Here is a 14074-nt window from a genome sequence, read left to right as displayed (position 1 = left end):
CGTCAAGGGGCTATTGGACTCTATTTGTGCTGTGCTCCTCCAGACCAACAGTTGAATCTGCCCAGTATTTTGGCATCGCTCAGCTGTGCCTGGCTGCACATCCACGCCCCCTTTCTGCATTGCTTAACTTCCACTCGTTCCTTTTAGCAAAAAGCTCGATGCCAAGAAAAGCACCCGAGCGCCTGTCCTTCAGCGCGCGCCTGCGCAGTACAACCCGCGGCATCCTCTCTTCGACCGCTCCGCTCAATCCGCGAGCGCGTCCCCCGAGCCTCCACCCCGCGCTGAAGGGCGAACGTCTCGCTTTGCGCCTGCGCGAGCTTCCTAGCTGCCTGCTGCGAGGCCTTCCTACAGGGGGCGCGATGACAGGCGGCCTCTCGCGTTCGCCTGTCTTTCCTAGATCGTCGACGGCGGCCGCTGAGCCGCGGCGCTTTCTGCGCGTGCGCCCCGAAGGGTGAGAGGTCGGCAAGATGGCGGCGGCCTCCTCCGGGGATGAGGTGCTGGACAACGAGGACTATTACTCGCTGCTGAATGTGCGGCGGGAGGTGAGGCTCGGGAGGCAGCGGCCTTTGCGAGGACTCTCCGCGGAAGGGTTGCGTTGGCGGGCCGGGCTTGGGCGCGGCGGGCGGAAGGGGGGCGGAAGGGTCGCGGGGGTGCTTCATTGAGCCGCGTGGGACGATGCTGTCATCAGGTCGCCGTGCAGGACAAGGGGAGCAGCAGCCTCGGGCACTGCGAAGCACTGCCTTAGTGGATGGGGCGCCTCTTTGGGTGTGATCCCCCCACCCACCCGCCTTGCTCGGCTTGCTCAGCGATGAATGGCCGCCCTTGAGGAGCATATCTGGGCGGGGGCTGTCTAGAATCTTAGACTGGGAAGGGGCCCTGCAGGCCATCTAGTCCCACCGCCTGCTCAATGTGGGATTAGCTACAAGCATCCAGGAGAAGTCACTGTCCAGCTGGTGCTTGGAGATGGCCAGTGAGGGGGAGCCCACCACCTCTTTAAGCAGCCCATTCCCCTGCTGAACTAGACTTATAGAAATATAAAGTGGGAAGTGGCCATCCAGGCCATCTAGACCACCCCCTGCTCAACGCGGGATCAGCCTCAAGCATCCAGGAGAAGTCTTGTCCAACCGATGCTTGAAGATGGCCAGTGAGGGGGAGCTCACAACCTCCTTCATTCTCCATGTAGTTTGAAGCCATTACTGTGGGTCTTATCCTCTGCTGCCAACAGGAACCTTTCCCTGCCCTCCTCCATGTGAGAATCTTTCAAATCCTTCAAGAGAGCTATCATGGCCCCTCTTGACCTCCTCTTCTCCAGGCTGAACATTCCCAAGTCCCTCAGCCTTTCCTCATAGGGCTTGGTCCCCAGGCCCCAGATTACTCTCGTCACTCTCCTCTGAATCCTTTCAATTTTGTCCACCTCCTTTTTGAAGTGCCTTTTTGTTGCTTCTGGAGAAGCTCACCACCTGTGCCTAGTTCTGACATTCCCCCTTCCAAGAATGGAAAACACTGAAAAGAAGTAAATACAACAATAAAGATTACGGAGAATGTTCTAAACAGATAAAACTTTTCATATCTATATTGATTGTCCTGCTAAAGTGTGAGAATGAGGCAAACTGACACCAGTGAGAAACACTTTAAGGATTTTTGGTCTAGCAGTGGTTTGTGAAGTTTCCTCCTCTAGGAGAAAGATGACTTTCAGCAGTTTTTCTCATTTTATGGTGCATATTTCTTCAGTCAAATGATTTGTGTCCTTGATGTTCAACAGGAGAGCATTTTGAACCAACTTCAGTTACTATTACTTAGTACAAAGCAAAGCTCACTCCAAGTTTTTCTTGGATTAAGCTGTTTATCCAGATCCCATTCCATCTGGATTCTTAAAGAAACTGCCTGGGTCATCCTGATTGGTAATTTATGAGAGTATCTATGCCCCTGTGGTGTTCAGTACCATTTCTTACTGTACCCTTCTGGATCACCTTGCATCAGAAGGCCTGTCTTCTGTTGGCTTTAAACTTTTTGGATGGCAGAATCCAGAAGTTGTTGCTGGAGGATTTCTGTTGAACCTTTGGCCTACAAGGTACCTTTAGGTGCCATCACATCTGGGATGGGTCATGGATTCAGGGCAAAGGGCCACTGGTATAGAGATGAGACACAATTCAGTTTTTATTTTCAGCTAATCCTAGAAAGGCAGTGGAAACAGTTAACCAATGCTTGGAAGCATTCAAGAACTGGTTGAAAATGAATCAGAGCAAGTGTATGCAAATAAGACTCCTGTAAAAATGTATGTAAAGTTTATTAGAAGAAATTTAGAAATACCAGTTTATCAATATATATTAGTAGGCAACACAATTCTCAAAAATCAAGTACTAACTCAGAAAATAATAAACGCTAGCCTATCTGCTTAATACAATGACACAGACTTACTTTCATGCAAATGCATTCCGTAACTCAAGCATCTTTCTACATTTCTGGCAGCAGTCCATAGGTTCTTCATTTGGTTTGTTTCCCCAAGGCTTTTAACTGATACAGCTGTTGTAATCTGAGCTACTGACCAAGTTTCTATTTTATGCTGCAATTAACGAAACATATACTGAAACCTTAGTAAATTTCTATTTGAATTGTAAACTCACCATACCTTGATATTGACATGCACTCAGTTCATTTGTTAGTAATACTCCCTGGAATGTAAAACTTTCCAATTTTTTTCATTTGTCATAATTGGTCATAATTAATCTAATCTTGTTGATCGAAAACTGAGATCAAGAGGCAGCCAGAGATGTGTTGAATCCTCGGCTGAGGTGGGGCTTGAACAGAGGCTGCACAATCCAACTTGAATCCAGTAGCATATTAGAGACTTATTCAGCATGACTTTCTGTAAGTCAGAGCTCACTTCCTCAGGTGCATAGAATTGTACAGACCTGGTTAAATGCCCGTCATTGTGATATGTATTTATTTTGCTTTGTTTTTACTGTTAGCCGCTTCCGGTCAGAACGGCAATGTACACATTCTGTTAGTAGAGAGAATAAATAAAAGGCATGTGGGGGATGTTATAAACTTAAAGAAAGCCGGTGTAAAATGAGATCCAATTAAGAGAGAAACCAGCTCATCCAGAATGGGTGCGAGGTGTTCACACCCAACAGTAGTAAAGTACAATAAGCATCTGATGGGATACAGGATGGAATGAGATAGTGGAACATTAATATCTATAAGATATTAGTCCCTATAGGACTTCAGGGTCCCTTTTAAGCTCTTGAGGCTACATTGTCTTGAATTAATAAATGAATTCTGGTTGAGCACCTTTGTACTGTTTGATCCTTTGTGGAGTTATTTTGGAGGAGACAACTTTTCGATCAGTAACTGTATGCCCTGGAAGGTCAACATCTCCTCTTTTGGTTTATAAACATAGTGTATTTTAATGTCCTGATTTGCGCCCATTTATTCTTTTGCATAGATTGCCCCGTTTGTCTGTTGTTGAGAATAAAAGGATGAAAACAAATGGCGCCATATAGTCACTAATTCAATTGAGCTGTCAGCGACAACATGACCGGACGTTGCTGTTATAAAACGTAGGCAGCTTCAGATTGGACAAATGATGAAAACGATTGCTGTTAAGGGACGGATGTGCTTTGCCGTGACATGCTCTGCTATAGTTTTATGAGAAAAGATGACAGTTCCCAGGGTGCTGTAGTAGTTCCAGTGAGGATGGGTCGGCAAGATGCTTTGTCAAGGTGATACTCTTTATAGCTATTAATTTTGCTTCCGTTCAGAACACAGGAACAGCGTTTATTAAATTGGGGGGGGCAGCGTTATGGGAGACGCCGTGAAAGAGGGTCGCTTCCATGATTCCCAGAAGATTTGCCATCCGTGATGAAAACTTAAAATATAGGTGAATTGAGAAATGGGACCTGTCAGTGTCCTTTCAAAATAGAAGAACGTTATGACAGATCATTTAATTGGGTAGCTCATAAATCAAGATGGAGCCAATGCACAGCTTCTGAGCAATTCTAGTCGGGAGTGCTGACTTCAGGGATGGGATTTCGGGTGATAATTGCTTCTCCCGTCTCTGAAATACTTTGAAAGCATCCCCCTCAACCCCAGGTGATTTATTTTGTTGTTGCTAAGCGTTGTAGCAGTTTTGTGGCCCTGTTCATCAGTCTTTGATAATTATTCGGTGTTTTCAATACGATAAAATTTAACCTAATATCCAAATGTGCTGGTAAGTCAATCTAGGATCCAAGAAATCCAAGTTTGAACCCCCCACTCTGCCATGAAAGCTCACTGGGTGTCCTGAGGCCAGTCACTTTCTCTCCGCCTAATCTACCTCTCAAGGTTGTTGTAAGATGCTTCAGGTCCCTATTGGGGAGAAAGTTGGAGTAGGAATGAAGTAAATAAAGTATATGAGACTGTTTGTGCTCTAATAACACAGTGAGTATTCTATATCTCTGTTTTCACCAGATTTCTATATTTTTCTGGAATATCTTCCCCTCCTGGGTGGGGAAGGGGGTCCCCGTCCCCACCCCCAAGGCTTTAGAATATCCAGGTATTTTACATCTCTCCCTTATAGAGTCATTGCTACTATTGGGCTGATGGTGCAATCATAAAGCAGTGTTTCAGCCTCCTAAATCCATTGAAAGCAAGGGGCTTAAAAGGGTGTTATTCAGTTTAGGATTGTATTGTGATTCAGCATAAAGCCGTCTCATCGCCTTGAGCCTGAGAGGAGGCATCTTTTATTAGTACCTTGTAGGCACAAAGCTGAAGGTCGGCCATTGTTCCATTAAGAGGTCTGCCCACTAGAACTGTGCAGACATATAAACTAGCAAAAATGTGTATTATTAGGGAGAGTGAAGCTGCTTGGAGGGAGACCCTGACCTTTTAGGTAGAGGCTAACCAGATTTTGCTCTACAGCATTGTTATTTCTGACTACAGAATGGCCACCCCTGGGAATACCATTCAGCGAGAGCCAAATTTGCCTTGTACCCCATCTTAATTATGCCCCAAATGCCAGCCATTTTGTTTTTTTTTCCCGTATATTACTTAGTGGGATCTATTGACACAAGACAGTTCCTATCTGCAGAGCTCCCCCCTCCCAGCCCGTATAATTTTGCTTGTTGTGTATGCTAAGTAAGGTGGTAGAGCAAAGGAACTGACTTGTAGCTACAGCATCTTGTTTGTAGGGTCCCTCTGTTCTACTCAGAGCTGTCAGATCTCTCAGCAGTCGAGGAATCAGTACAGCAAGGCGCACAAAAGGATTCTGCCCCATAATTGATTTTGTTTCTGGGCTTAAAACTTGAAGAATTCTGTGCCATCCCTATGCCAAGTTGCCTTTGTCTTTGCTTCCCCTGTCTGAGATTCTGTAGGGCAAAGCCGGTTCTGAAGTGCACTGGCTAATTTGAAAATAATAGGTCACTAAACTTTATGGGCTTGCGGGAGAGGAAGAGGACGGCGCTTAACACCCGGTCCCTGACAATTTGCTAGGATGTGACCATTTAATCTGTAATAGATTTACATCCCGCACTGATGTAACTGGATGATTGAGATACGAAGTGCATGTGCTTAATCCCCCGAACGGCACAATGGCGCGCCTCTTAATTTTGCCTCGAGTTTGAGTAATAAGAATATAACTTAAAATATCATTATTAGTGACTTATGTATCTCATTACAATTTGAAATGTTGTCAGTATTTTCTGCGGTGGCTGGAGAGAAGTTATCACTCATGAAATATTGAACCAATGACCTTAGTGATTCGCTGATGATGAAAGGCCCAATCTAACGTTTTATTGAACATGATATTTGTGAAAAATGGAACTGCTCATTTCTATTACTTAATCAATAGCACATTAAGCCATTTATCATTAATTTGATTAAAGAAGGTCATTGCCAGCTGGAAATTTCACTCCCTTCTCATCTACTTTAATTCTAATAACCAAGCAAGTGGAAAGAAATAGCAGAAAGTGTTTTTTTTTTTTTTATAAAAAGAGATTACTCCTTTGCTGGAAGCTGGGCAGGAGTACCTGATTCCTTCGTCACTGAAGGAGGTACTAAATAAGAAGTAGAAGAAAGATTTAGGCTGCAGACAGAAACGGTTCAAGTTCTCCTTCAGTGTCACTTTTTAGATGTCAACAGCTTGCCTTGTTTTGTTTTGTCCCCCCCCCCCATAAACTCTATTCTTGAGAGAGGATTAGCATTACATGTGAATCACTTTGACCCTTTGTTCCTGTGGCAAATAGCTGGACAAGCCTATGGATTGATGAAAAGGAGTTAAGACTCTTCCCTCCCACCAGGGATCTAAGCCTATAAAGTAAATTCTTGGAGTTCCTTTATTTGAAATTTTGCTCATCCTTTTGCAAGATCATCTCTCTCTCTCTCTCTGCGGTGCCTTTTTTATTGTAGTCCCTGGCTTTCCCCGATTACAATGAGAAACTGAAAATTGAGGCGAAATGGAAATATACGCAGTACTTTTCAATCTAATCTAAATCTATTTTACTGCTTCAACAACCAAAATGAATTCGGTAGTAAACAAATGGAGGGGTATTATCTGGCCAGAAACGATCTTGCATATTCAACAATAGGATTTAGCAGCGTATTTGGCTACCCAGATGGAACTTTTAAACTTTGAAGATGCTGAACCCTTTAATAATGTATCTCCTCAAACATATTGTAATCTATTGTTGCAAAAACTTATTCACATATAATTTATCAGGTCATTGAAAATATCTTGTCTATCTGCAGTGTCTGTAGAATACAAATGCTCGTAATCTAAAGCTATAAAATATTTGACATTAAAAATTCATGCTAAATATTTTGAGGGAGTGAAATCATGTTTAAAAGCCTCTTACTCCTCCCAGAAGAAAAAAAAACGATCATGGGAGCACTGGAAAAACTCACTTTTTAAAAATTGAATGTTTAAAAAAAATGAGAGTATGCAATTTTTTTTTTTTTTGCTTAAGATTTTTCAGGTCTTCTCATCTCTTGTTTCACCCTTAAGAAGTTTCTAATGTTCAACCAAAACCAGCCTTCCTGTAACTCAAGTCTGATAGATCTAGTCCTGTTCTCTGGAATACCAGGGAAATTAGTTTTGCCCTATTCCATGGAACACCCTTTCCGGTATCTGAAGAATGTGAATCTTGTCTCTCCCGCCCAAAGTCTTCTCCAGGCTAAACACACTCAGTTGACCTTCCTTTGTTTAGCTTGTCTTCTGGTTCATTGTCCCAATCTGGACCTGTTCTGTTTTGTTTTCATCATTTAGACTTGTGGTTTACTTCTGCCCCTGTTCTGAGACCTGCCAAGACCTTCATCCTATGACAGGGAAGTCGGAGCGTGGAGAGAGGGGTCCTCAGTGGCTGCCTGTTGAGACTTGAACCCTGACTGAGCCTCAAACTCTTGTCCTGAGCAATTCTAGGCTGCAACCCTGCCAAAGGAGGAAGCAGGGGGCCACCCAAGCAGGCTATACCTGCTATAAAGACTTCTCGTTTTGAGTCAGGCTTGTTTTGGGACTTGTTCTTGCTAATTAAGAGTGGCCTGTGCGTTCCTCTCCTCCTGGCTTTGTCTTGTCAGCATTTTGTCCAGGCCCCAAAGACTTGGGTTTATAATCTAGGACAGGCTTTCTCAACCAAGGTTTCATGAAACCCTGGGGTATCTCGACAGCCCTGGAAAGGTTTCCCAAATGGGTGGGAGTGAATTAATTTTAAACATTTTTTAAAAATTGCTAAGCTTTTATTGGGTGATATGAGCATATATGGTCATGTTGACCTGCCCCCCCTCCCCAAATGGCCAAAGATGGGCCAGTAGAGGAAGGGGAGGGGCCCCAGGTGGTCGTGTACACAGCTATGCTTCCTAACCATGTTCTGCACGATCGCGCCACTCTGGGGTTTTTCGAAGCCTGAAAACTGTCTCAGGAGTTTCTCAAAAGTTGAGAAAAGCAGCTCTAGAATGTTGGTGTTTTCTTAATGGCGTTTTCTCAGACACACACACACACACACTCTGCCCGTATTTCAGAACGTTTTTGAAAGGTGGCTTGGTTTTTCGTAACAAAGTTGTTGTGGGGTGCCGTGATGCACAAGATCAAAGCCCCCCCCCATGGGTGCTTGGAGTTCATGGAGAGGTTCTTCAGATCCCGCCCTGTGCCTGCTTGCTCCCTGGTTCCTCCAGATGCTGCAAGATAGAAAAGAATTTTTTAAAAGTGCTGCATTGTTGATGAGCCAAGCAACCAGCATGAAGAAGGACTGCTGTTCCTCCGCTCTGCCGAGGTTGAGCTGAGAGATCCTGACATGTAGTCAGTGAAATGACAAGTGCTGTATTACCAGGCTGGCAGAGTGTGATCGGTGGGGGGGGGAGTTCTGGTTCCAGTCAGACTCCGCTGGGTCAGCCTTGCTCTGAAGCCTGCAAATGCTTCTGCCTTGTCTAAACACAGTTCCAACAGCAAATTGATTTCTGCAGCCTTCAACCCTACCCACCCCTGCTCCCATGAAGCTTCCATAGCTGGTAATTCTTGCTTACTGCTGGTAAGAGATCATGAACATGAGATCGCTTTAGTCGAGCCGCTCTTTTCTCCACTGCCCCGCCCACAGTTTGGGGGGCGTCATTGTTCTGGCTCTACTTGTGGGGCTCTTAAAACCGCTACAGAGACAATGAACGCGAATGGCTTTGAATGCTAAAATGTTCTGTGCAAAAGCTTAATAATATTACTGGCATGCATAACTGATGGTTTTATTACACTGTGCTGGGGGGGGGGGAGCCCAACTAAAACACCGTTTCATTATGCTCCCCGTTTAGTAGCACGAAATGCGCTGGAGTGTGTCTGATGGGTTCCTGTTTCAGGGCAGATTCTGAAGATGATAGCGACTTAACTGCATTGATTGTGCTATAATTGGATTTCTTTTCTTCTCCCAGGCCTCTCAGGAAGAGCTGAAAGCCGCCTATCGCCGGCTGTGCATGTTGTACCATCCAGACAAGCACAGAGACCCGGAGCTGAAAAGACAGGCCGAGCAGCTCTTTAACCTTCTTCATCAGGCTTATGAAGGTCAGTGCATGCCTTGGACTTGCAGGCACTGTCTGTCCAGCCGCCGATATTGGATTTTCTGGCTGGCACGTTCTTAGAGTCCAGAGAGTGAACCTCTCCCGCCCTTAGAGGTGACGGTTGATTTTTTTTTTTCACTTCTCATTGCAGAGAATCAATACTTGACCTATCAGTATTTGCCAAACAAGTTGAAAACATATGTGTTTGGGGAAACCAGACACACAACTAAATAGTGTCTGACTTGAACAGTCTTATGTTTTGAATACAATCCGGAGGAGCCTGGAACTTGACCATCTTGTAAGACGGCAAGGGCATCCTTCTTGTTATTAGGCGGCCTGTCATGGACGATCAGATGTGCAGGAAGAGACCTGCCCCATCCATAAGCAGTACTTGATGCCTTCCCTCTCTGGCTTTGGCTTTAGCTTTCATTGGCCGTGCTCTGCTCAAAGAGAGCTGCTGCGGACTTAGGTACAGGTGGGGCAGGAGCAGTCTCCCTATCCAGCATCATTGAGGCTTCAAAAATAATACCAGCAAACCTCTACGTACCACAATGCACCCATGGGTGTTGCTTTGGGGGGAGGTAGGTTTTGTTCGCTTATATGAAAGGAAGCTAGCAGTGAATCCCTTTCTGCCTCTTGAGTCAGGAGGACATCTTGATTGAGTGATTCCCACCACTCTCTCAGGGTGGTAGAAATCACCCAATCACAATGTCCTCCTGTCCTCAGAGGAGAAGGACTCTTTTTGGTGAGTACCCAGTGGTCGTTTTCTTTTGGGCCATTAAGGAATATTTCTGGGGGAGGGGAAGCATTTGAGTGAATCACAGGAATGGAGGAAATAGATTGAGGAAACTCTGGCTATTTTGCCAGTCCACAGGCGCTTCATCCTACAAGGCCCCAGGAATTTAATCTATTCCAGTTAGCCCAGAATTCTTCATATACCCTGCCATAAATATAGGTTTCTATTCCCAAGCCCGCTTTTGGAGTGCTGGAGCAGTTCCCAAAGCCAGACGGATAGGTCCACCAGAGGCCAAAGACATGCCTTGGACTCCGTTGATGATGGTGACATTACCCATACAAAGTTGTCATAAAGTCAAAGTCCGGCACTGTCCACTCGCCATATGGGTTATTATTGTCGTACGCCTCCAATTCTTGGCACCTGTTAGATAACAGCAGCATGTATATTGGCAGGATTGCACAGTCGGGTCACACTTGACAGTCATTTAGCCAAGAACACTCTGCAAAGACCTCCATATCTTTTGCACACATTTAGCCACAGAGCCCGTCCCTAGCTGAATCCAGTTTGCTGCCGATTCAGTTTGACCCTCGACAAAAAATCAAGCATAGAAAGGTCGAGTTGGCACAAGGGATCTGCCACGGACTTGGCTAAAAATCAAGACCCACTGTAGGCACAGTAGCATCCTTCCTCCTTAATCTGAGGCCTTATTGTGACTGCCAGGCTACCAGGTGAGCTTTTCTGGCATGGGACGCAGTGATGAGGTATCGTCGGAGAACAGGGAAACCGTCTTTGTTCAGTACCGAGTAGACAGAAGTTCATGATCTGTAAAGGAAATTTTAAAAAAAATCCAACTGTGTCAGAGCTGAAATTGTCATCTTGAAGCAGTCGTAACTGTAAGTGTTTCCCATCAAGCCGGTTTTGCTTTCTGTGAAGGATTATAGCCGAGATGAGAATTTCTTCCACCGGAGAAAGCATGGGTTATAATTCATTTGAGATGCTGTTTGCTAAGCTCGGCATGCCATTCCCTTATAATTAGACTAACTAAGTATCAAGGAAGATGCTCTTCTCCAAAATAAAGACTTTCCCAATCTCCTATAAAAGCTTGTCTTGTATCTCGGCTTAACAGGGGGGTGGGGGGTTGCCGAAAAGTTAGGCATTAATGGCCACTGGGAAACTCAGAGTATGCCGGGTGATGAATCTGCGTCACTGAAATAATATGATCTCACCAGATTCTTAGTTCTGCAGTCCTAGGCTGGCGGGACTGGAGTGCATTTCCACTGAGGGTTTGATTGAAACGGTTGCCTTCCTGATTACATTCTGTTATCTGGGTTGGTTGAATGAATCTTGCATGCGTGTGAATTATTGATAGTTTGTTTGCAGGGGTTTTGGGAGATTTGGGGAGCTGCAAATGAAAACGTAAGTGAATTAGGAACCCGCCAGATTTTTTTTCCCCCCCTGTAGCAAAAACTGCAGCCGCAGCTCGCTTGTCGCCCAGCGGTTTGGCCCAGAGGGGAAGCTAAAGTGAAATGGTGAATAAATGATTTCTTATTAAATCCCAGAGATTAGCTAAAGAAATTTGGCTCTGGTGTTTTCTGAGTGGTCAGCATTTCTTTCCTCCCATTAGGCCCGAACGTGGGTGGAATCATTTACAGCGTTCTTAATTAGGCCTTGGGATGCATGGGAACGAGCTTTGAAGGGGAGGGAGAAAGCCGAGAGGGAGACCTTGAAAGTGGTGACGATTGGGGAAGGGGAACTCTTCACCTGTTGACAAAAGCTGCCTTTGGAGAAATCGGCTCTAGGAGCTTTCTCGGAGTTCGCCGCCCAGCCGCTTTCATGCACTGAAATGTAGGCACTCAGGGAGGTGAATGGATGAGCATGACGAGGGTTTTCAAGCTGGCACGTGCTTGGCTCTGAGCCAGGGCTGGCTGCGGGTCATCGTTGATCTGGTTTGATGCAAAGCATGGTGCGCTTCCGCTGGACCTCTCCCTTAAATGCTGCCCTCTCTGACTGTTGTCTTGGTTTTAATTTCCAGTGCTTAGTGACCCACAGACGAGAGCCATCTATGACATTTATGGGAAGAGAGGCCTCGAAATGGAAGGATGGGAGGTAAGCAACATGCGTCAGGAGCCTCACCCCTTGCCCCCGAGCTTGTGCTGTTTGCATTCTACACTTCACAATAATCCCTGTGCCAGGGGTATCATTAGGACAAAAAGGCAGCGCTTGACTTGGAAAGCTCCATCCTGCCCTGTGAGCTATCATACCTGTTCCACTTAATGTTTCTGGTAAGGCCTTGGGGGAGGAGCTGGTCTCATGGCTTAAGTGCCACTCAGCGCTTAACACCCACTCAGGGCGGCTGTCCCGCCCTTGAGTGCCTCCTCCTCCAACCGGCTTGCCTGTCTGTCCAGCAGCCAGCCAATCGCCTTCCATCCCCCTCCCCTGATCACCCTTCCTCCTTCCACTTCGCTCCGAGGCTCGGGGGCTGCAGATCCCTGCCACATGAAAGCTGCCTCTGCCGGTGAGTTCCCTAACAGCTGCCTGCAGCCTTTCCAGGTCCTGGGGGGAGGCGGAAGCTGTATTCAGATTTCTTCCACTCCACCCCTCTAACGTAGCACCCATTTTATTCCTGAATGCAATGGGCTTGGCCCCTAGTATGAGCATATATGAAGTGCCTCATACTGAATCATCATAGTCTGGCAGCAGCTTTCCAAGGTCTCAGACTGAGGTCTTCATCTGACTGTGTGGTTCTCTTAGGCAGAGAAAGATCTGCCGGAATTCTCTTCCTGGACACTCCAGGGCCTAAGCAAACCTGGGACCTTCCACATGCAAAGGCTGCCCTCTAGAAAGGAGCCAGAGTCCTTCCCTTGTGTAGACGTAACAATCCTTGTAAACAAAGCGAAAGAAAACAATCTGCTGGATTGTTGCCTCCTGAAAATTTTCGAAGGGAAGCTTCTTTTAAACGCCCTTGGCCTGTGGCTGCAATCCATCTGACACTTGGTAAAGACCCCAATCAAATCACATATTGCCCCAGTGTGGTACCTTTAAGCAGTGTTGCCCCCTGTTTCGTACTCATTCACAAGGCCTTCCTTACTAGTCTTTCCCACAGGCTGTTGAGAGTCAGGATACACAGTCTTCTTATGTTGTCTGTTCCTAGACCGTAGCACTTCAGGCTCGCAGAGATCGGAGTCAGCTTTGCAGGTTTGAAAAGAGAAGCAACCCTCTCCCCGCACGTAGAAAAGCAGCCTCCTGATAGGCTAATCTTTTTTTTTATGGGCCTGTAGTTTTTAACCTGGCATAGCCGTCAAGCCTTCAGTCCCCTGCCTGCAGCCCGAAGTGGTATAGTTTATGAAAACTCTTCTCCTAAGGTTTTTTTCCTCCCCCTCTCCTGCTGCTATATAAAGAGTTTTTCTAACTGCTGCTATAAAAACATACTGTTGCTCTTATGAGGTAGGGAGATTTTATGTTGTTTTGCTTTGAGGTGCTGCTATTGTATATTACTCTTGGTGTCTGAAGGGCACTTAAGTTTTTGGAAGAGGGGGTGGTAATTTCTGCCAGTTCCCCTTTTCGGCAGACTCCCAATGCTATTCCTGATTATATTTTGGGGGGTTGGGGGGGGCTAAATGGCCTTCAGTGGGCAGAAGACTATAAAGCTACTTTCTACAGCAGGGGGAGTCAAACGGCGGCCCTCCAGATGTCCATGGACTACAATCCCCATGAGCCCCTGTCAGGGGCTCATGGGGATTGTAGCCCACGGACATCTGGAGGGCCGCCGTTTGACAACCTCATGAAGGTCAGTATTGTCTATGATTGGCAGAGATTCTTGAGAGTCTTTCCTCTGGTCTGATGCCTGATGCCGGGGGTTGAACCAGGGACCTTTGCAGAATCTTTCTTCAACATTGTCTTCACTGGCAGTCTTCAAGCAAAGGTTGGATACGCACTTTTCTTGGATGCTTTAGGATGCTTAGGGCTGATCCTGCATTGAGCAGGGGGTCGGGCTAGATGGCCTGTGTGGCCCCTTCCAACTCTATGATTCTATGATTGTAGCAACTCGCCTTTGTTAAAGGTTGGAATCAAACCATGGTCCATTCAGGTTAACTCTTCGATAGATGCTGTACCTCTGGGACCGTTTGGCATATTTGTTCACTGAAGGCTCAGTGTTGTTGTCAGGATTGGGGCTCACCCCTCTAAGATGACAAAGTCAAAATAAAAGGTTGTTTTGAGGACAGAGGAGCGGAGTTTCTGGGCCTGATACCATTACACCAGCCTCCTAAGGTCAGCCCGCATTTCTCAGGCTGAGAGAGACCTCTTGAGATTTTGACTAAAGGACCTAGA

The 14074-nt window shown here is 46.0% G+C and overlaps 1 protein-coding gene across 1 annotated transcript in view; it reads left to right on the top strand.

Annotated features, from left to right (window-relative positions):
- The first annotated feature begins 384 nt into the window (after nt 1-384).
- DNAJC11 (DnaJ heat shock protein family (Hsp40) member C11) overlaps nt 385-14074 on the top strand; it is a 43262-nt gene continuing 29572 nt past the window's right edge. The window contains exons 1-3 of the mRNA XM_077311534.1: nt 385-542; nt 8884-9013; nt 11778-11851. Of these exons, the coding sequence (XP_077167649.1) occupies nt 468-542; nt 8884-9013; nt 11778-11851 (279 nt within the window). The 5' untranslated portion in view covers nt 385-467. The remainder of the gene's footprint in view (nt 543-8883; nt 9014-11777; nt 11852-14074) is intronic.

This window comes from Paroedura picta, chromosome 15 (genome assembly GCF_049243985.1).
Source record: "Paroedura picta isolate Pp20150507F chromosome 15, Ppicta_v3.0, whole genome shotgun sequence".
NCBI classification, from domain to species: domain Eukaryota; kingdom Metazoa; phylum Chordata; class Lepidosauria; order Squamata; family Gekkonidae; genus Paroedura; species Paroedura picta.
This window is presented reverse-complemented; position numbering and strand designations above follow the sequence as displayed.